The sequence below is a fragment of the Simochromis diagramma genome, unplaced genomic scaffold (assembly GCF_900408965.1).
Source record: "Simochromis diagramma unplaced genomic scaffold, fSimDia1.1 OVJJ01000205.1, whole genome shotgun sequence".
In the NCBI taxonomy this organism is placed as follows: domain Eukaryota; kingdom Metazoa; phylum Chordata; class Actinopteri; order Cichliformes; family Cichlidae; genus Simochromis; species Simochromis diagramma.
The window spans coordinates 1,044,011-1,066,855 of NW_024386782.1; the positions used below are offsets into that span (position 1 = coordinate 1,044,011).

At 37.9% G+C, this 22,845-nt stretch overlaps 2 protein-coding genes and 1 non-coding gene across 9 annotated transcripts in view; 2 read left to right on the forward strand and 1 right to left on the reverse strand.

Annotated features, from left to right (window-relative positions):
- tep1 (telomerase-associated protein 1) overlaps positions 1-1,725 on the forward strand; it is a 35,220-nt gene extending 33,495 nt beyond the window's left edge. For all 3 annotated transcript variants that reach the window (XM_040014879.1, XM_040014872.1, XM_040014888.1), the window contains exons 54-56: positions 337-419; positions 875-979; positions 1,455-1,725. In XM_040014879.1, coding sequence (XP_039870813.1) covers positions 337-419; positions 875-979; positions 1,455-1,574 — 308 coding nt within the window. In that variant the 3' untranslated portion in view covers positions 1,575-1,725. The remainder of the gene's footprint in view (positions 1-336; positions 420-874; positions 980-1,454) is intronic.
- Positions 1,726-2,560: 835 nt separating this feature from the next.
- On the forward strand, positions 2,561-22,489 carry apol1 (apolipoprotein L, 1). 5 transcript variants are annotated; one of them, XM_040015007.1, is made up of 27 exons: positions 2,564-3,156; positions 3,252-3,305; positions 5,457-5,528; positions 6,191-6,256; positions 6,718-6,789; positions 6,923-6,979; positions 7,642-7,710; positions 8,294-8,344; positions 8,425-8,481; positions 8,842-8,907; positions 8,985-9,032; positions 9,145-9,219; positions 9,904-9,972; positions 10,120-10,173; positions 10,264-10,335; positions 11,210-11,257; positions 11,550-11,615; positions 12,020-12,079; positions 12,303-12,383; positions 12,486-12,536; positions 14,384-14,473; positions 14,626-14,676; positions 17,482-17,526; positions 18,257-18,334; positions 18,420-18,456; positions 18,780-18,831; positions 19,572-22,489. In XM_040015007.1, the coding sequence occupies exons 1-27, from the start codon at positions 3,154-3,156 to the stop codon at positions 20,575-20,577; spliced, it is 2,550 nt and encodes an 849-aa protein (XP_039870941.1). In that variant the 5' UTR covers positions 2,564-3,153; the 3' UTR covers positions 20,578-22,489. The 5 variants fall into 5 exon arrangements, with proteins under 5 accessions (XP_039870955.1, XP_039870963.1, XP_039870941.1 ...); XM_040015021.1 differs by lacking the exon at positions 8,294-8,344 and having other exon boundaries at positions 2,561-3,156; XM_040015012.1 differs by lacking the exon at positions 11,210-11,257 and having other exon boundaries at positions 2,570-3,156.
- LOC120727916 lies at positions 8,068-8,190 on the reverse strand. Its single transcript, XR_005694595.1, has one exon. It is a non-coding gene; the product is annotated as a 5S ribosomal RNA (ribosomal RNA).
- Positions 22,490-22,845: the final 356 nt, after the last annotated feature.

Genomic DNA, 22,845 nt, shown 5'->3' on the forward strand with positions numbered 1-22,845 from the left:
CTGTTTTGCTTCCTGTTGGTTAAATTCATAAGGTAACTAAGCAAATAAGGTAACTAGGCAACACCTCTGCTCTCCCATACCATATATACACATATAGAAAATGTCCCAATGATCCCAACAGCCAATCAGAGGACTACTGAGGTTAATCTGATTAATGAGTATCTTGGACACGTGCATTAGGAGTCAGACATCATTAGCAAATCCATATAACTTCCAAACTCTGAAAAGTTCAGAGCACAAAACGAAACTTGTTTACACATGAAAACATTGCAATATCAAGCATGTTCTATGTGTATATGGAGATTCTGTCACACCTGAAATGTTTGTCTGTTTTAGATTTTGTGGTGTGTGGAGATGCGGAGGGCAACATGTGGTTCAATCGCCCACCAGAGCTGTCCTCATGGAGCAAAAGAAAGCCTGTAAGAGTTCAAGAGTGAGAGAAGAGAGTGACTGACATGAACATGTAAAACTGAACATTTCAAGCAGTCTGAAACCTGAGTTTTTGGCTCACATTGATTATTTGGGCAAATGGTGACCATACACTTAATATCAAGCTTCACTATTGTAAAAACGTTTTCTTACTTTCTTCCTGTCTGACAGAGAAAAAAAAGAAAAAAGCTTAATAAGTTCCCAGTAACGTCTGAGGTCTTTTAACAAAGCAGAAAGAGAGAAAACTGCCCAAAAAAAAAGCTGAAAATTCTCATATTTCAGCAGGTAAAATTACAAATCTGGCAATTTTTCCTCTGAATTTTTAAAATTTATTTATAGACAAATCAAATTTGGTCATCTTGATTTAAATGTACAGAGAAAAGAAAGCAGACAGCAGACATGATATACAACTTTCCTCCTTGTAATTGTGATGCTTTATCTGCAGGCTCACAGTGACAGGATCAGTGTGCTGAGACTCACTGACAGCACCATCATCTCAGCCTCCTATGACCGGACAGTGAAGCTGTGGGACAGAGACACCAAGAATCAGGTACTCTACAAACTCCACAAAACAATCTGGTCATAGATTATGTTTGTCTCCTTATCATATTCTTGCTAACTTACTGTGTTTACAGTGTTTTTGCAGCTGAAAACAGTACCCAGCAAATACATTTTAGTTATCTCTACTAGTAAATTACAGTCTCTACTTGTGAGGTGTGTTAAATCTTTTAACTTAATTTCCTGAATAGGAATAAATTGATTTATGCCTCAGCTTTCCCCTATAAATACAACATTTGATATTTTCCCCTATACCAATGATGCGTTTTGACATTTGATTATATATATGAATTAAGACCTGGTTTGACAACCATTAGAATAGTTTCTGGGTTTTTCCAAGGGTAGCAGCAAAGTTGTAAGATTCCTGGCTTTATATTGTAAAAATTGTGAGATTAATTGTCAAATTATTTTAACTTCTCTTAAAGCAAGGATGATTTTCTTCACCCTGTCTTTTTTTCTTTCTGCAGGTGGGCTTGTTTGTGTGTGGAGGTCCTGTTCTGATCTTGGAGGTGAATCCACAAAGACCCACTGAGCTGGTCTGCAGTGACGGAGAAAGAAAGCTCTACTTCCTCTCTTGGAGAGAGTAATTCTCTCTGCGTTACACTTTAAGCTTTAGGAATTCAGGATAGTTTGTAACAAGTCACAACACTAAGCAAAGACCAATAGGATTGCTTTCATTTTGGCGTCAAATGTACAATAAATTCATGTGAAGAAAAAAGAAACTGAAATGTTTACCTAGCCACATTTGACCTACCTTTAATTTAGATGGAGAAACTTGCAAACATGACAAGCAAGGTTAATAAAAAAATAAAATGTTAGTTTACGTTTGTGAAAGATCTCTTTAATTAAAAATTCAAGCAGAAGAAGAGAAAAATGTGTTTGCGTCTTTTTTAAATTCTTCCCATTGTGTTATTTTGGGGTATTTTGGTGTATATTTTATTAAATATTTTTACATATTTTTCAAGTGTTTACATGATTTTCCCTTGACAGTTCTTCAAGCATTAGATGATAGCAGATATGGGTTGTTTGTTTTGATTTTAATTACTTGTTATTTCACAGTTGTTTTACCTTTTTTAAAAAAAAACCCACATTTTATTTACTCACGTTTTAATGAAAATTCCAACATTAATGTTTGTACAGTGACTTCTTTTCAGAATCAGAATCAGAATGGGTTTTATTGCCAAATGTTGAGCGGGTTTACAACATTAGGAAATTGCTGCGGTGCTTCAGTGCAAACATGCTGTCATAAATTGCGCTTAAATAGACATGAAAAAATAAAAGTAAGAATAAGAATTAAAAGTGCTACGTAGAAAGATATATGCATGAGATATACATGAGATATATACATGAGAATAAGAATTAAATTAAGAATCTTAATTAAGAATTAAGAATGTCATTTTGACTTCCTTAAAGAGTCAGTATATAGAGGGATCAAAAGTGGTGTCGGTATTAATGATTTTCAACACAGACTATACTTTTTGAAGGGATTTTCTCTAAATGTATCTAAGTTTTAAGTTTGGAAAAAACGCACCGTATTTAATGAGCTATATTTTGTGTAAATTTACACAAATTCTAAAACGCCAAACATTGTTTGAAGTAGCTTTAAATGTCACATATTGATTAAGAAAAAGGTTAAAATGTACAGTAAGCGTGCTTGCCACAGCTGTTGATAGTATAATAGATGCTTTTATTTTTAGTACACAGACAATTTTTTACAATTATTTGAGAGACATTAACTTAAGTACTTAACCTGCTGATATCCTTCTAGTTGTATTTTTATACCCTAAGGCTGTAAAGGGAATTTCCGAACTGCTCCCGAATGCAGCCGAATCGGGTTGACCGCTCCCAGATGAGACGATCACTCACCCTCACCTGGACCACGAGGTGAAGCGGACAACCTCCGCCAGTTTCAAGCGATAACCCAGATCTGGGGGAAGTATTCCCAGCCAGTTTCTTTTTCCTTCTGTTTTGTAATTTTTTTCCCTACAAAGGAGGGAGGATCCTGACCTGCGCAGCTCGCTGAGTGAAAACAACCGATAGTATCAACAAGCAGAGGACACAAAGTCCTGAGGAGCGGGACTTTTATATTTATATCCGTTAACCTCTGACAACAAACGGGACAAGTTCACCGTAAGGGAGACAGCAGTTCCCTGTAATTGTACGTTAATGGTACGGTGGCCGTTACACGTCTCGCCCTTTATGGTGAACGCCTTTATAAAAATAGCGTTGATACAGTAAATATGTAACCTCCTTGTCTGTTACAGGAGCGGTACGGTAACCTTGATTTGGACCTGGAGTGTGACGGAGGGGCTGTCTCTGTGAGTACAACTTTAGTTTGTCGACGTTTGTTTTGTTTCTTCCTGAAGTCAGCCGGTAAGCATGTTCAACACTTTACTGACTTTTACCACAAACTGTGCGACCGCAAACAGGCGCATAAGTGTGCGGAGAGTTCACGTTGGCTCTTCATCGCAAAGAGACATCGCAAAGTAACGCCTGCGAGGTTACTTTAATGGTTTATTTTTAAGCGACTGTAACTTACTCGGGTTGATCGAAGGCGAAAATAACCCTCCGGGTCCCTCGTTAACTCTGCCTTTCACTGTTAAACTTCCATACTTTTAAGGTTTGTCCGTTAGGACAAACTAATAAAACTCATTAAAAATAGTGAGTAAAGGTAAAAGAAAATCTGCTTAGGTTGCTCAAAGCTCATGATTTTTTTTTTTAATTCAAAAGTTTTCTCACTTTTTTACATGAGAGATTGTTAAGCACACCAACACCAAGACGCAGTAGTCTAGACTAGCAGCTGCTATCAGTCTGCAACTGAACAGGGTCAAGTTGGCAATTGCATACAATCTGTTTCTGATAATTTAGATATAAACTATTTGTTGAAAATCATATCTTGCTATGTGGACATAAATTTGCATTTAACAGAAATTCACATGAATTGTCGTATTTGTACACAGCAACCTTTCTGTTCTATGGGAATATGACCATAATACAACCAGTTGTCTGTCAGCCAAAATGAGCCCTCTTGTTCGTAGTATCCACAGAGTACTATTTTAATATATTTAATAAAATCTTGATGTTTGGTCTCCCTGCATCAATACCATATCTCCATGCAAGATATCGTGATACTGTTCTAAATCAATTCTTTGCCCTGATCCTACAATTATGAGACGTTGGTTTAAATGTCCTCTAACATTACCCCAGTGAGTATGTACCATTCACTAAACTAGTGATGTTTAACTGAAAGAATAGCAGTCCAAATCTATGGTCACTATCACAAAAGGTGGCACTTGTATGATACATGATCCTGCGTCATGCCCAATAAAGCCAGTTTCTTACAACAGCTGACCTTGGAATAATATCCTCCCTCTGGAATAAATAACTGCCTGAATGTGTCACCAAGACGGCATGACTTGCCCAGAAGGACCTTGCCCCAACTAATCTACAAAGAGCACATTCACAATAATGAACAAACATGTTTTTTCTTTTTTCCTGTGACGCAGAAGAATATTTCCAGGCCTGCTGTTTTCTTCAGCCAGAACATTCGAGTAGATCCACTGGGCTCATATCCAGCACTATATTTGTTTTCGGACTCCAGTGTTTTATCGTGTAAAATAATGCCCATTTTCCTTATCAGACTTTTTCAAAACTCCAAGTTGGGGCAGTGACTGTGCATGTTCCCACGATTGGTTGAGATATAGTTGTAGTACATTCACATTCTAGTCTTTAATGTACTAGCACATGTGTGTCCATTATATTTGATATAGATACATACAAATTACTTAATAAAGATTTTAAGTTAAAATAAATTAAACTTATAACAAAAACTGTTAGTAATTTATTCATTCTTTTGTTTATTATTACTTTTTTCTTTCAAAATCAAAGCCTTTTTTATAGTATATTTGATTTTTGACACTTTTATGGTTTTATGTGCTACTAGTGTAATACACAACTTGGACAGTAGGAAGTTCTGTACTAAACAAAGTAGTTCAAAACACGGAAAATGAATAACTTTTCTCTGACATGTCACCTGTAATATACTGGAATAAATATTAAACAATCTGATTATGTCTGAGCTGCTCAGCAAATTTACCGTGAGGCCCAAAGGAAGACTTTGCTTCACTTAAGTGGTCGGAAGCCAGAAGCATCGTGGTCCACTTTTAACTTGTACGTACACATGCTGTAAATATAAAAATCACTCATGATGTTTTCCAAGTCCAGACATGAAATCAGCTTCAATTCCACATTTTAAATTCAAACATGAGATTGGAGTGAGACCCTTAAAATGTGTAAGTGCATTAGTAACAATTGCATTAGTTAAAATCTTTTCAGTTTTGAGTCCTGAGAGCAGAGCTGTAATCAGCGAGGCATTTTTTTTATACTGCAGATTTACATCTTTTAATGGCAATGTTTCTTTGAGATGGATTTCAGTAAATGAATGTCTCTTTTTTTTAATTTTTAATCAGCAAAAAGCCTCATTATTCAGTGGGATATTCAAAAAATCCTCCAAGTCTAAAGAACTGCTTCCATCTGCACAGGTAATGTTGCGGCTTTAATTATCCTTATTATGCTTATTTGTTTATTAATTTTGTTGTCTTTTCAAAAGCTTGGATCGAGGACTGACTTCCAACAGATTGCAGCAATTAGCTGTAACTAATTTTAATTAATTAACTTGAAACAGTCAAATTTATGTATTTGTAATCAAATTTAAAGCAACTTTTTTTTTATTTTTATAATTTACATACTTGTATCTCCAATTAATGATATATTTGTGGTTGTAATTATGCTGGAATGCTTAAAGGAATGCCTAAAATCTGCCAAAGAGGATCAGACATGATATTATACTACAAATGCAAATCCTGTCAAGTCAAAACTTTATGTTATGAATGTCCCAAACAAGTAATGTAATGAAAATTATCCCACAGGAATTTTCTCTAAACCAAAAGTAGTTCTTAAGTTTGTATACAGATGAAAAAAAAAATGATTAAGCCCTAACAGTAAGTTTGGATAATCAGTACCACATGCATTGATAAAAGTAATATTTTCCTGTTTGTTTCCTCTTTTGCTTCAGGTTTTGTTTTGTTTCGTTGGTCATGTTTTTACATATTTATAAGATAACAGGGAATAACAGTTTTCTGCCTTTGTGGCTTTAATTTCCTTAGTTTCATATAACCAAAAACACCTTTTTTTGTTTTTGCAGGCTGCCTTGACATTACAAAATCCTGAACTGTCTGCCAGCAATGACAGTTTAACCAGCAAGTCAAAGGTAAATTTGCTCTCTTTCTGTGATATACATATTTTTTAATTCAAATTTTGCTTGTATTTTAACATAAGCATAGAAATGATGATGTGCAGACTTTATAGCAATTGCTAGTTTTCAATCCTGTCCCTATTTAACTATCTGCAGATCTTATATATGTATAAACTATAACTACAAAACTCCACTAAATGCTTGTAACTGGGGAAAATCTTCAAAGCTACAATGCAACAGAGTAAAAAAAAATACATTATTTAAAAATAATTGCAATGTGGTTCATTAAAATAGCTGCTGCTATGATTTGCTTTTAGCCAATCATTAAGCTGGACTGTTAAATATTTAATACCTATAAATGATTTGGTTTTAGTTGGACTTCACAGAGAAAAACAACTATCAAAATTCATGTAATCTCTGTGGATTTCCTACCTAGTGTTATGTTTTGAAATTCTTTTCTGTACATTTCTCTTCAGGATAAATCAGGTGTGCTGGGTGGATCACGGAAACTATCTCCCAAACCAAGACATGTGCGGAGGCCTTCGCAGGTTAAACACAATCTTTTATTACATGTCCTCCACTCACTGGAGGTTCATGCAGGAAATGCTACTAATGACTAACTGGCTAAACTGTGTATTATTATGTTATTTGTTATTTACTGTGCATTCTTGTGTGCTTCAGGATCTAAAGGACATCTCAGCCAGTAATGACAATCTGTCTGAGGACACCAATGCAAAGGTAGGTCTGATCAGCAAACAGCAATTTGAGATTCTCTTTTAAAGTTCCCATTTATGTCTTTATTAACAAAACTACATAACATCGACAAGAGGTCCATGCTAACATCAAAAGGCATTAGTCAAAATCTCTACAACATAAGAAATGCAACAAAGAAATACATCTTAATAAAAATTTTGAAAAAATGGTTATCTGTTAAAACCTTTATGTGTGATTTTTCTAGTATCATCCCCTGGAAAATCCAAATGTGCTTTATTAGTGACTTACAATACGTTGGTGATTTTGAGCTACAGTAGCAATGTGCCTGAGTGGACAGGTTTTTGTTGTGTGTGTTTGTACGAGGGGGAAAAACCTGCATCAGCTATCTGGAAAAAGTGCTGGCAAATGTTTGGGGCACTGAACCCTCCCTGTCCATGTGACTGATGCGCCAGTTTAAACAAAGGAACTGCTACTTTATTCATTTAAAACTAAAAAAGGTGTTTTTATACATCTCTTTATGTATCTTTGCACATCTCTTTTTGTTACTTTTAGGAGTCAGGTGGATGACAAGTAGAATTTTAACAATTTTTTTAAAAAAAGGACTCCAAAATGGGTCTGACTCCTCTTAGTTTCACCTGTGTTGAAATACATATTAAGTGGTCAAAAGGTTTTGTTTCTCTTGTTAGGAGGATTTGTCCACAACCGTTAAGATCTCAGGCAGCAACGACAATCTGCCAGTGAACAGCAACACTAAGGTGAGTTTTTTAAAAGCTGCTTCCTCCATCTGCAGCAACTAGTTTTAAAGTTCGGTTTCACCCTATAAGCAGCTAGAAATAAAAATAGTGATGGTAAATGGACTGATTCTTATATAGAGCTTTTCTACTCCCCCAGAGTACCACATTCACCCAATCACACAATTCTCACAAGCACTTTCTGTATACATAGTGCTTTCTAAGTACATTCACACTCCGATGGATGCATCAGAGAGGAACTTGGGGTTAGTATCTTGCCCAAGGATACTTGACATGCAGACTGGAGGAGCTAGGGATCGAACCACCAACCTTCCGATCAGTAGATAACCTACTCCACCTCCTGAGCTACAGCCACCCCAAAGCTCACAGCACCTGGTGTTCCCAGGCAGGCGGTCTCCCATTCAAGTACTAACCAAGCCCAACCCTGCTTAGCTTCCGAGATCAGACGAGATCGGGCGTGCTCAGGGTGGTATGGCCGTAAGCCATACCACGCCGTGATGCTTCCGAGTGATTCTTGTTAAGGTAGCGCGCAGCGTCAAATCCTTGCCAAACACCAATTTTAATGTGATTTGATTTTTTTCTTTAGGAGACAGGTGGGATGTTTAGCAGTATGTTTAAAAAATCCCCACACCCTCAGGTAAGATATTAATAACTATTTTACAGTCCATTTTCTGGACTATTATGAGCATTGTAGTTGATGTTTAATCTGACCTTCAGGAGGATTCTGCTGCACCAGATGATCTCTCTGGCAGCAATGACAAGAACCACGCAAAGGTAAGTTGTTTTTTTTTCCCCTGTTTGAAAAAACCAAAACCAAACAAAAGTCAGCTATCAAAAGTAAATAAGGTGACACAAGTGTCACTAATTGTCACTAAAGTCATGTTTAAGACTATATATAGTCGACCCCCAAATGCTCTTTTTTTTATGCCAGACACAAAGTATGGCATAAAAAAAAAAGATTGATCGCTTTTGTTTTATTTTCAAAAGTGATTTGGTGATTTGTTGCAGGGCTCAAATGTAAGGACATTGCTTGTATGACTTTAACAATGAATCTTTTTGATACTGGGTTGTTTTGGAGTTAACACTGCTGTTTTTGTCTGACTGACTTTTTTGTTTGATTACCCTTTTGTTAAGGATGATTTGTCTGTCGATGATGAACTCCTTGCTGGTAATGACAGTGCCGTGGAGAAGTCTTCAAAAGTAAGTGATAAGGTTACTGTTACAATATACAGGAAATACGATCAGTTTCTAACCTTAGCTGCTCTGAATTCTGTCAGGGTGGCGTTGCAAAGGTCTTGAGGAGTCCCTTCACCTCCTCCTCTCAGGTTATTTCCTTTTTCAGTAATATCACGTCATTTCACGTCCTCTACCTGCCTGTGCGATGCACATGTGATTATGCTTTCTGGTTTGTGATATACATACTTTGTATGTTACCAGGATAAGGAAAAGACTGACCACTCAGGAGACTCACAGGAGAACAGTTCTGCCACAGGGAAGCCCAAAACCAAGGAGGTTGGTTGTTTCACCAAGCTGAATTTCAGCTCTCTTTAAAGGAGCCTTAACCCTGAGATTTTGCCTCACAGTGATTGATGATATACACTGACCTCATTATTTTAACCTTTCCCCATGCTTAATCAGAGGATGCACGAATATAACAGTATTTTAATTTTTTTGAAGAAAGAAAAACAACAGTTTGGCTTGATGATTTACTCTAAACAGTAGCTGTTTTTGTTTTACCTCATAATGGTTTCAGTCAAATGATGAAGAGCACGCTCTACAGTGATAAACAAGTGAGAGGTCGCTTAAAATATATGAGGGACGGAGAGAGCGAATGCCTCAAAAGCATTTTAAAAATGATTATTGAAGACATCCAAGGACACTTAACAATAGAATAAAACGCATAATAGAGATGACAAAATGAAGAACAATAAAAACAAAAGAACAAGATAAAATTAACAAACAGTGGGTTCACAGTGAACAGATGGGTTTTGAGTTGAGATTTAAACTGGGAGAGAGAACCAATGTTTCTTACATCTGAGGGTAGAGAGTTCCACAGCCTGGGAGCAGAGCAGCCAAAAGTTCTGCTTCCCATGGTGCTGACGCGGAAAGAAGCCACAGCAAATTGGATAGCAGAAGAAGATCGAAGTGAGCGGGGTATTGTGACATTAACTCAATCAAAATTGGCATCATCCACAGGAGAAAAGCTCCAACAACGATGACGAGAAGAAAGTGGACCATGGAGATAACCAGCCCACTCAAAAACAGGTTTGTGTTAATGTTTGGGTCTTCTTCTTCTTCTTCTAAACCCAACTTTTGACTGAATGAACAGGAAGCAGGATCTTCTTCTTCTTCTTCTTCTTCTTCTGCTTCTTCGTCTTCTTCTTTTAAAATTCTGTTTTACCTCATATTCAGAATAAACTGGCTGGGGGAATGACGAAGCTGAATCCATTTCGATATGCAAACAAAGTAAGGATGCTCTTGATTATCCCTTGGGGGAACAAAATCTGAGGATTGTACAGCCACGTTCATCCGTTGATTTCTGTCTGTTCTGTACAGAATGAAAAGGAGGCAGGCTCAATAGAAGAAGATTTAACTGTCAGCAACAAGAAGTCATCAGGCCATAAGCAGGTACGGTTATAGATATTTTTCCCTGTTTAAAGTACATTTGTTTGACATTTCTCAGTTTATTTAATTCAAGTTACGTTTGACAGACACTGAGGGGAAGTCTTATTTAGTAGGAAGCTTGCTGCTTCCTGTTCATTCAGTTAAAAGTTGGGTTTAGTTTCACCACCATTGAAAGTCTTTAAATTAAATGTTGCTGAGACAAAACTTCTTGAATATCCATAATCAGCCAGACTCAGTGTTCTCAAACCATTTTTGTCATTTATTGTGCCTTCATTTACAACAACTCACTCACTAGAAAAAAAAAAAAAGGACAACAAAAGATGCGGGTGTAGTTCACTGGGTTGAGGAGGTGACCCATGTTTTATAAAGGTAGTGCCCTGAGGCCATTTACTACATGTCTTTCCCCTGCCCTCTCTCCACTTATTCCCTGTCTTCTCTCCACTGTCCTGTCTCAACAAAGGCTTAAAAGTCCCCCTCAAAAATTATTTTAAAAAAGGATTAAGACAAAACAAAACCAGGAATGCCACCCCGCTGTGGCCATAAAGCTTCCACAGAATTTAAATCTGGAGATCTACAGTGGCTTGCAAAAGTATTTGTATTTGAACTTTCCCACATTTAGTTATTTATTTGTAAAAAAAATGTTTGTAATCATGTATGATTTTCGTTCCACTTCTCACGTGTACACCACTTTGTGTTGGTCTTTCACGTGGAATTCCAATAAATTCATGTTTGTGGCTGTGATGTGACAAAATGTGGGAAAGTTCAAGGGGGTCGAATACTTTTTCAAGCCACTGTAAATATAGTCTCGGACACCACACGAATAAAAGCTTTATTAACTTTAAGCTTCAATATTCTCCTGATGTTTTCTCCCTCCCACAATGCCGTGGTTGGAGCCATGTCCAAACTGATATCTTTCCGCCAAAAAGTAACTACACTGCTAAATATGTTTGATGTTGGTCAAGGTGTTACTGAGGCACTTGTAATCATGGCTGTTTTTTGGTGATGGTGGTGATTGTTCATTTTTTAGCAGTAACGATGTTTTGCACACATTAGGGATGGTGGCAGTGGTGTAGATGGTACTATTTATCCCACAGATTTTGCAGACTACATAAAGTGCTGGTGTGGGGTGTATTTTTTCCATTTGGTTCCCTAATTTCATGAAAGTGCCACCTCATTTTTATATTCATAAGCCCAATATTTATTTTCCTTTTGTTCAGAAAGACACAGAAGATGCAGAAACACTCAAGGAGAATGAAAAAGAAGTGGGAGAAAAATCCAAACCAGTAAGTCTATTTAATGCGTCACTGTGAGTCTTCAAATTACCCACCCACATACATGCAGTCAAAAATACTCACACTTCTTATTCCATACCTTTCACCACTTCCTTCTTCTCCTCTCTGCATGACTTCCTCTTATCAAACCTCCCTGTCGTCATGCGCTAGTGCCTTCAGTTACACTGCGTTTGTTTTTGGGTTTGTGTGTGTGTGTGTGTGTGCGCCCTTGTGAGGTCAAAAGTAACATGAACCAGTTCGAAAGAAGGGAAAGGAGTGCAGCTATCCTGGTCCCATCCAGACCAACTCAGGAGGTTCACATGCAGTCAAACACGGCTGCCTCTTTGTGTGACGTGTGGTCTTTGTTGGAATATTCTAACTTCTGCTCTCTTTGTTGATGTGATTTCGTTGAGCAGGAGGTGAAGGGGACGTCGTCACATAACAAAGTAAAACCAAGAAGAAGTGAGGATAACAACGTATGGTTTGCATTTATTAGGTTTTGCTTTAATTGCCCAGAGTTTTATTATATTTGAGGGAAGCTGTTAGAATACAGATTAGATCATTTGAGTGGCTTTAAAAGAATCAAAATGTTTAAAATGCACTGCTTTGTATAAATAGAAAGCCAGTACTCGGCATTAACTGACTGTTTCACATTCAGTTTCAGCTTTGGAACAAGTATTTTATTTTTGTCCTGTACAGGAAGGCAAAGACATGACCTCCAGAGAGAAGAAAGAAAAACCTGCTAAGCCTCCTGCAGTTCCTGCCCGACCATCAGAAGAGGTGAGCCCCCTGAGTTTAGGGAATAGTTTGTCTGTGATGATGTGTATTAAAGCACTACTTTAAACCCTTATCGTTTAGAAAACTGTTGTGGTTTAATTTCAGGAGCTGAACAGAATAATTGGACACAGTCGACAAGAGCAGAACAACCAACAGGTATTAACATTTTCATACAGTACAACGATTAGACTCTAAAAAAGGGTTTAATGTTATTTTAGACAAGTATTGATTATCAACTGATTATCAGAAGTTGACTATGACGGCTGGTTCTTTCTGACCGCCGCTACAAAAAAATATGAAAAACTTAGATGAAATTAGTCAGAAATGTCTTTATTCTTCTCTCCTGGATAAGCAGAAGAAAATGGATGGATGGATGGACGTCTTTATTCTTGTGAAGAATTGAAGTTTCTCCTTACATTTCATTTTAGCATGTGAGCAAACCTGTGGGATCAGATATAACTGATCAAATGTTTGCCTAACCTGATTCATAATATCATTATCTGCTACTTCAGTACGTTCCTGCACAATAAAAAAAAAAACATTGCAATTAACTGATTAGTTTAATTTGCGGCAGAGACCATCAGGTAAAGAAGGTGTAAAAGGAGATGAATCTGCTGTAGCCAAAGATGGCGATGATGAGAAGAACCCTCCGAAGGGCAAAATGTTACGTCTGTCTTGTCATCATTATGGGTCAGACTAGACCCTCTGCATATGCCAGTTTTTTGGGTTTTCAAAATAATACATATCTATATAGATGGACCGATCTCAATAGAATGACTTCCGTGAGCCTGTGGTTGTTGTTGTTTTTTGTTTTTATACTGTGTGGTATAAAAGAGCCGATGAAAACAAACCTGAATTATTTGTGGTGGCTAATCCTAACTTTTCAAGTTCTTGCTTCCTTCTTATCGAGTGTTTCATGTCTTCATGTTTTAACCCCTTCACTACCTTGTCGTATGCTCATACTAATACTGTTTCATTGCCTGCTCATGTTATACGTTATGTGTCGTGTCAATCATTTATCAAATTTAATAAAAGCAACTTAATTACTTTTTCACCTTTCCACCTAAAACAAAGTCGCCTGTGGCAGAATTTACAACAGTAGCAACATTGAAACATTTGAAAATACATAAAATGAGTAAGAAAAACAACAGCATGCGCAGACGCGTTGCTATGACAACAAGCAGGCAAACAAGAACTGTGTCCCAATTCCTAGGCCGCATCCTTCGAAGGACCCGACATTTGCGGTTTACGTGGGCTGGAGTAGAGTAATATTAAAACCAAGTAGCTGCTGCCATTGTTGGAAACTGGAATTGGCTGGGCCGCGCTATGAATTCTGGGATAGGTTGGGCCACGAAGGATACTACCGACCCATCCTTCAAATCCGGGGAAATGAAGGACACAGTTGTTGGCCGCATTTGGAGCAGCCTTTGAATTGGGACAGCCTTCATTACGTCGCTGTAACATAAATGGCCTTCAGTTGCAGCCTCTGAAGGATGCGGCCTAGTAATTGAGACACAGCTAAGGCGCTACTGGGTTGTGATGGAAAACCAGTCAATCAGAGTCGAACCCAGTAGGTACTAATGGAAAAGGGCCTATAGTGTTGGGGCAAAAACCCCTGGAGGCACCTCTCAGCCCCTCCTTTATTTTAAGCCTTGGTGGGGGAACCTCTAAAAAGATGCACTTTAAATTTCCAACTCAGGAGTCATGACTTTATTCAGATATTATACTTTATTTGCATATATACAAACTGCTTGATAGTTTGGATAGATTATTTTTTTTATAGGATAAAATAAAATGATTTGACCTTTTTATTTGTGTTTTCTTTTTAGACTAAAGACAAGAAAACAAAGAAACACATGGCACATATCTATTTTTATATCTATACTCATCAGTAGAGAAATAGAAAGGTCTGGGGTTGTGACTAACAAAAACCAGGACGTGATGATTATTATTTCATGCTCATGTTGACCTTTTTATTGTTTTGTTTTTCTTATTTACTTCAGGCTGCATCGGATGATGTGGGGCTGAATGCAGATGAGGAATCTGCATCCAAGGAGGAAAAGAATAAAGAAGAGCTTAAGGAAAAAATGGAGGTCGTTAAGCTACATTCCTTCTGTTCATGAACAACTTTTTTTTTTAAGTTGGCACAAACATTTATTCATTTTACTGCAGGAGTATTTCAGTGTTTGACCTTTACAATAATTCTGACATCTTTTTATGTTTTTATTTTATTTTTTTCTTTTAGACCAACGTCAAGAAAAAAAAGAGGCACAACCCGTTCATGCCTGATGTAAAGGTAACATTCAAACATGCAACATGTACAAACAGTTCTCTTCCATTTTGGTTTACACAACACAACCGAAGCTTTCCCCGACATTCTCATAAAAATAATCAGTCAGTTTTTGTTGGATTTTCTTTTTTTGGGGGCGGGGTCATCACGAGAATGGCTCTGTACCTTTTGTGGAGCTGACACTGAGCTGGAGAAACCAAAATTTGAGCAGACAGATCCAACCTGACATCATGCTACATGCCACTTTTACTGAAACGCGTATCCACCCATTTATTCTGTGCTAATTATCATTAGAGAAGTCTAATGATCAGAATGGCAATCCTCCTGGCACTTAACAGCGAATACTATATTGCTCTGTGTTGAGGGACGCGATCTTTGGGGTGGATCACTTTTTGGCGCAGCATGTTTTGGTGTTTAACCCTTTCATGCATGAAGTATGACAACCTCAATCAGGATTTTTTTCTTAAGTATTTTTATTCATCTTTAGGCATGAAAAAAGATTTTCGAACTTCATTTTTTTTTAAACATGTATTTTTCAAAGAGTTTTTTACGAGTCCACTTAGGTGGACGATAGGAATAGTAATTAGTTAGATTACTCGTTACTGAAAAAAGTAACGCCATTACTTGTAACGCCGTTATTCCCATCACTGGTTCTGTCACATTAACACCTTGGTTAAGAAAGCCCGCCAGCGTCTCTTCTTCCTCAGAAGACTTAGAGACTTCCATCTGCCACTGAGGGTGCTTAAAACCTATTAATCCTGCACCATTGAGAGCGTCCTGACCTGACCAGCACCAAGCAGGACAGACGAGATCTGCAATGAGTGGTACACTCGGCCGAACGCATCATTCGATCAGAGCTTCCTGACCTGCTGTCCATCTACACCAAGCTGTGCAAGACCAAAGCCAGGAAGATTTTGATGGACCTCTCCCATCCCAACAATGGACTCTTCTCACTGTTGAGTTCTGGGAAGCGCTTCTGCTCCTTTAAGGCCAAAACAGAGAGAATGAGCAGGAGCTTCTTCTCCCAGGCTATTCGGGCACTGAACCAGGTGTAGGACTGAACTCTTTCACACACATCTCATCTCCACACGCACTCTGGTTTTTCCTTTTGCACACTTCTTACAATTTATAATTTCCTTTTATTTTATGACACCAAGTTTGTGCTCCAGTGGTTGCTGTGATTGCAGCCATTCCCCAACTCTCTGTGAATGGTACTCATGGCCATTGCTCAATGGTCTTTGATTGGTGGTTGTTGATCAATGGTCATGACAATTTGCATATTAATGATCAAGGAACTGACCTCACAGCCCATTGTTCATTCAGTGGGCTAGTTGCAGTCATTGTGCAAATGTACTGTTTATAAGGTTGGGGAAACCTGCAGTCAGCTGAGACTGAAGAAGTCACTTGGATGAGTAACGAAACGTTTCTCCCACTGAAAGTGCTACTTTTTGAGATTTACTCAAATAGATAATTGAGCATGCATCAAGATGGCCGAAAATATGCTTGACTTTGTGCCAGGGACTGACTGTTCTCAGCTCTCCCAAAGATCTAAATGGCTGTAACAACAGACCTGAAACCATATACTGCCAAGAATTCCACAGGTTCCCGAGACGAACCCAGCCATAAACTTTCTCCAGGTCTAAAAAGCACATATAGACTCTAAGTCAAACTCCCACAATCCCTCTAGAAGTTGTCCTATAGTAAAGATCTGGTCTACTGTTCCATGTCCAGGACAGAATAAGCATTCCTCCTCCTAAATCCAAGGTTTGACAGTTAGCCTGTGTAGCATTCTGACATCAACTGTCCTATGGTGGATGAACAGTGTGATACCCCAATAAATAGACCATACCCTCCAAACCCCTTTTTGAAAACCACCACAGCACTGTGACACAAAATTAAAGAAGCACATCAACCAAGACAGCCCTACATTGTCCAGAGCAGGGGTCTCCAACTCCAGTCCTGGAGAGCTACTGTCCTGCAGCTTTTAGATGCATCCTTGTTCCAATAAACCTGAATCAAATGAATGGCTTGTTACCAGGCTATTGCCAAACTTGATGGCATGCTGAAGAGGTAATGCGACCATTTTCAACTATGTTGGAGTAGGGATACATCTGAAAGCTGCAGGACAATAGCTGGGCTACTCCAGTAGGATTGGAGTTGGAGATGCCTGGTCCAGAGCCTGTATCTGGTGGCCGATCAGGGAGCTTTTCAACTACCCCAGTGACCTCTGCTATTAACAAATGGTGAAGCTTCCCCCAAGCTTTCAATCTTGCATGAGCTTTGAATGGCATAAAAATTACCCAAAGACAGAAATGGAACAGTGTAACTTGGCTCTAACTACGATGTCTCCAAAATTGCTTCTCCCTTAAAATCTTGAGCACTGAACTCTGTTTGAGCTCATAAAGAATTTTGATTAAGGTGGTAAAAAGACCTTCTGATATACTGTTACACAAACAGAATTTGTTTATTCATTTCTTTGAGAAATGAATAAACAAACTAGCTCCAAATTTCTCTGTGGTTCTTAAGCAAAGCAGTATTTCTGTGTTGTTTTGGCAGGTAAGCTTACATAAATGAATTACATGGCCTGCCTTTTTGAGCAATTCACTGACCTAGTCTTAAACCTGAATACCAAAGAAAGTGAAAAGGAAGAAATTGTATGTTTTTTCCTTCTTCAGCTATTTTTTTCCCTGAAGAAAAATTACTTATTTAAATTATTTATTTATTTTATGTCTAAGATCATAAAACATCCAGATAAGTCCTGTGTTGGTATTACAAACGATTGAACTGTGTGTCTGTGTTTGTTTATTTCAGGCCAAAGTGATACAGAGACGTGCACAAGAAACAGCCCAAGCAGAGGTAGACAATATAATCAAAATAATATATCAAGAAACTTTCTTTCTTTTCTTTACTTCTCCCTCTCACCCCTCGCACATCAAACTTTAAAACCAAAAGTAACTTTTTAACCTCTTTTGTTTTTTTTATCTCAGAGTCTCACTGTATTTGCCCACATTTTGCTGGTTTAACCACTGTTGTTCAGGACTTACAAATTACCATTACAAAAAGCCTGTTTTTGTCACCTAATGCCTCCTCCTTCCACTCTGAAAACAAAGACTTACAGTCTTTGCAGAACTTGTCTCTAGAGTGTTTGCTCACCTTCCAACAGACTCAGTTGTGGTCTACATGTTTTCCCCTTTCCAGTGCTGACATGAAACCCACACACAACAGCCGCACAGTGTTTGTGCATGTCTATGCCATGGAAGATGAGACGAGATTAGGCTACAATATGCCCAGACGTCTTTCTCTGCTTCCCTTTTCCCCTGTTGAGTCCTTTAACTTCTGCAAAAACAGCAGAAATAAGTCACTATTCCCAGAATCCCTTTCACCAAAACTTCCTCCTCTTTAGATGCGCAACAGCCATGTAAAAAATGAAACTGACCAAATGTGTTGCATGATAATGTCATTCATGCTCAAGTACTGTGTATGTTTTTTCAGTTTCACTGCAGACACAATCTTTTGTTGAAGTAATTATGATTAAAATGGTGGTTTTGATATGTAATTTTATTATTTACTATTTCTTTCATCTCAGAGTGAAGGTGCGAACAGGTCTGTGTTTGACCAGCTAGAGGACTACCGTATTGGCACTGCCTCAGCTGAACATAGTAATGTAGGTTTTTGACATTTTAATGCGGTCTTCACTCATTATTTGGAAAGCAAAAATAACAAACATGGAACCTAATGATGTCTTTCAGGATGTGGATCTTATGGAATGGTGGGAAACTGTGGAGCGTAAGTTGAAAATGAAATGTTTTTTTTTTTTTTAACCACTTATCCCATTAAGCACCTTTTGAAACATCAACTGCTGAGTAATTCTTATCCCTCAGCATTAGAAACTAACTTCACTCATGTTCTTGTGGTGAAATGGAACCAAATTCTTTCAGCCAGATGTTAAAATCAGGTAGAAGGCCTTTTTTTAAAGAGTTGATGATGTTATTGCAGCAGATTAATATCATGCATGAGTGTAATAGTTTTGCATTTACATACTTTTGGGCCGCTAAGATGCACAAAACGATGATAAATCATTCTTTTGTCTTTTTTTTTTTTTTTTTCAGAATGGAAAGACCCACCTCAACATAAAGACATGACAGAAAAAGAAGAGGCCAAGTAAGCTTTAATATGCTTTAATATAGGTGTTTATACTTCATTAAATGCCGTTTTTGGTCTTTCAGGGGTCCGTTCTGCTATACTTATTTTTACAATATAATATAATAAATGCATCAATTTAGGGAGGCAGCACATTAAAATGTCTTTGCTGTGTCTCTTAAGAAGATGGTAGCATTTTATGTTGATTTCCTTATTAACCATTAAATCGAGGCTGCTAATTCCTTGTCGCCTGCTATCTTTGCCAGAAGGTTTAGTCTGCTCTGATGGCTAAGATTCAAGAATTGAATATAAAATATTGCTTTGGTATCTTCCTTTGTTGCCATATTGTTATCATATTGTGATGTGAATAAAATGTAAAAGGTTATTGTGGAGCTGCTCAAATATTGCTATGCCCACCGTTGGATAACACAAAATTTATAATATATCTGCATCATAAACATCCACCATGGAGAACTGAAGAAGCTCATACAACAACACTTAACTTTTCTCCTGAGGAAGGATAATCAATAATCAATTCCAATGAAAACAGTGGTGTGAATAATCTTTAAAAAAAGGTTTGATGTTTTGTCATGCTTTGAGAAACAGGATATTCTGCTTTCCTCAAAATCACTAGTTAAATAAATATCAAATATATATTTTGGTTAATTAACACTTATTCTGTTGGTGTAAATGAGACAAAATGGCCTTTTTGATGGAGTTACTTATAAAATGTATAATAGGACTCAAATTTCTTTTCTCAGGGCCTTTGCTTTGACTGCTGAGAAGCTACAGAAGGGCATCAGAGTCTTCAACAAACTGTTCACGGAGAGGGCAGAGAGCCTCTGGCAGCATGTCATCGACCTCAACAGCATCGCTGATGGGCTCGACAAGTTCAGCAAGAACACAAAGATCGCTCAAATCACAGGCGGCTCCACCAGCGCCGTTGGGGGCGTCGCCACTGTTGCTGGCCTCGCCCTGGCTCCCTTCACCATGGGAACTTCCTTGATTGTGACTGCAGTGGGACTGGGCATTGCTGCGGCAGGCGGTCTGACATCAGCAGGTGCTGGCATCTCCAACCAGGTCAACAACACCATGGACCGCAAGAAGGTGGAGAAGATCGTGCAGGACTACCAGGAGAAGATGGAAGACATCAACAAGTGCCTGACGTTCATCAAACAGGGTATTGAGAACCTGCGCAGGTTCGATCTGATCAAGATGAAGAATAGCGCATACAATCAGGACTTTCCTTCACTTACTAGCAAATTCTATGAAGATGGCGCCATGGCAGGAAAGGCGATCCTCGTCAATGCCAATGAGATCATGCGTTTTGTCCAGTTTGCCCATGTAGCAGGTAGCACCGCAGCCAGAGCAGTCCAGATTGCTAGTATGGCAACCGGTGTGCTTACTGGACTCTTTGTAGTTATGGATATTTACTTTGTGTCCAAAGACTCGAAAGAACTCAAGAAAGGGGCAAAATCAGAGTTTGCTGCCAAAATCAGGGAGGTGGCGCAACAGCTGCACGATGGTCTGGTGGAGCTGAACTCAATACATCAAGAGCTGCAGTTCAACTCACCAGAAAAAGACTCTGAGAAGACCACCAAAGATCTGGACAGTGGGAAAAAAGAGAAAGACAACAAAGAAAAGAAAGAGAAGGATGGAAAAGATTTGAACAGTGAAAAGAAGGACAATGACAGCTCAGACGAAGATGAAATCGACCGCATTAAAAAAGCCATCAAAAAGGACCTTGAGAACAGAGAATATGTTTGACACATAACTAGGAAGTTCTTTCAGCTTTGCTTCCTAGTTAAGGGTTAAAGGAAAACTCAGTCCGATTCCCAAAAGACAAGCAAATGTTTTGTATTTTACTATCTATGAGGTGGTTGGTGCCAGATTTTTTTTAAGTAAAATTGCAATCAGGCGTATTTTAATTGTCCAAAAGGAGCCCTTAAAGGTTAAAATATTAAGTTAAATATCTAAACCTGAAATAAAGGATCCGACTTCTTTAAAGATGCATTTGCCTTGATGATATTGGTGTGTTTCAGATAACATCAAGAATGGCTGATTAGTTTTGTATATTTTAATGAAAAGAGCAAATTTAAAAAAAGGTAACTGGATTTTGTACTGCTGCAGCAGCTGTTTGGAAACCTTAGTTTGGACTTTGCTTAAGTTTATAGCTTGTTTCCATCTAGTGGGTCATTCCATAAAAAATGGCTGCCCCATTTACCTTCAGGAATGACTTAGCTGCTCGCAGTGTTTTAAAACAGTTGAACCTCTGTAGAGCTAGAAGCTACTGAGCGTGTACACAGGGACTTACAATCTATAACATGACTTCCAAAGCTAACAATTTTAGAGGTTGTGGTGATATGTTAACTGCCTTTTGTAAATGTGTTGCAGTTACCGTATTTTTCGGACTATAAGGCGCACTTAAAATTCTTTAATTTTCTCAAAAATGCGCCTTATAATCTGGTGCGCCTTATGTATGAATTCTGGTTGATCTTACTGATCTCGAACCGAATTTATGTGGTACACGACGCTCAAAAATGTGTCAAGAAATGTTTTGGTACGACTTTGCTAAGCTACGAAGCCCCACCGCTTGATGGATTGTCGGAGCATTATGGCTACCGTAGTCAGGAGCCTCGCGGAGTGATACGTACTGTGCTTCAACATAATATTGCCGTATTGTGTGTGTGTGTATAAGGATTTCAAACTCAAGGCTATCAGTCACGCAGTACAACATGGGAATAGAGCAGCTGCAAGAGAATTCAACATTAATGAATCAATAGTAGGGAAGTGGAGGAAGCAAGAAGAATGAGTTGAGTAAAGTTTGACTTATCTGACTGTTTTGTTTGCTTAATGCGCCTTATAATCTGGTCTGCCTTATGGTCCAAAAAATACGGTATACATATATTAAGAAATGTATTTCTTTCAGTTGGTATTATGTAGTTTAGCACTGATGGAAAACTTTTATTTTAATTTTCTATTTAGCTTTTTGTTGTTGTTGTATTTTGTTTTCCTTCACAGTATACATAATTGGTAAATAATATATTTCAAATCATGTTTTCATGCAAAACTATATTAACATTAACATAGTTTAGATAGTTAATTAGCAGGTAATTTTATTTGGTTGTCAGTAAACTTCAAGGTTTTAACCAAGCTAAGTTTGAACTTATTAACAGTTGTCCACTTAAACAGTATCAGAAAAGGACTAATCTGAATGAAACTAATTGGTTTGTAGTCATGTTTCCTCTCAGATGATTTCATTTTGTCCAGGAGTAAAACAAACATGAGGGTAAAAACCAAAGTCTGAGCTGGTTTTTCCTGAGAAGATTCATTTTTATTATCTTTATTATTTCAGGGTTGAGGGTTAATTAGCTGTCTGCACTGGAAGCTCTGATGGTAAAAGCTCTGTGGGCTGTTTTATAACCGTTAAATAAATGTATATTTTCTGTGCTGGGTGAAGTTGATCGTTTAGTGATGCCTTCTTTGTGCAATATTCTGTTCAATGTATGTCCATCCATCCATTTGCTTCCGCTTATCCTTTCTAGGGTCGTGGGGGCGCTGGAGCCTGTCCCAGCTGTCTTGGGGCGAGAGGCAGGGTACACTCTGGACAGGTCGCCAGTCTGTCAACAATGGCAATGATTATTCTGTTACCTTTAAATAAATTGTTATTTGATGTTTATGCTTTTTGTAATTAATCACAGATTTGTCATGGCTGCAACACACACACACACACACACACACACACACACACACACACAGCAGATAAATGCATCCCTTAGGTCTTGTATCAAGTCTTTACTGGATTTTTTTTTTTAAACTAATTATTGACTTTTAATTGCTTCCAAAATATATTTTCTGGTGGCTGTTTTAAATCTAGAAAGTTACCTTTAATTTAATTAAATGATCTAAAAGGACCAAGGCTGCAGCCAGTGAATTTCCACTGTTTATTGTTATTATTGTCTCTCTTAATGTATCAGTGTTTGTTTTTCCACCAACAATGATTTTTACTATTTTCTAATTTGCATCTCGTTTAGG

Bases quoted from the DNA above. Each gene is read 5' to 3' on its own strand.
- apol1 (XM_040015007.1), top strand. The intron at 12,080-12,302 runs GTATGGTTTGCA...TGTCCTGTACAG, and splicing joins GAAGAAGTGAGGATAACAAC to GAAGGCAAAGACATGACCTC. The intron at 12,384-12,485 runs GTGAGCCCCCTG...GTTTAATTTCAG, and splicing joins CTGCCCGACCATCAGAAGAG to GAGCTGAACAGAATAATTGG.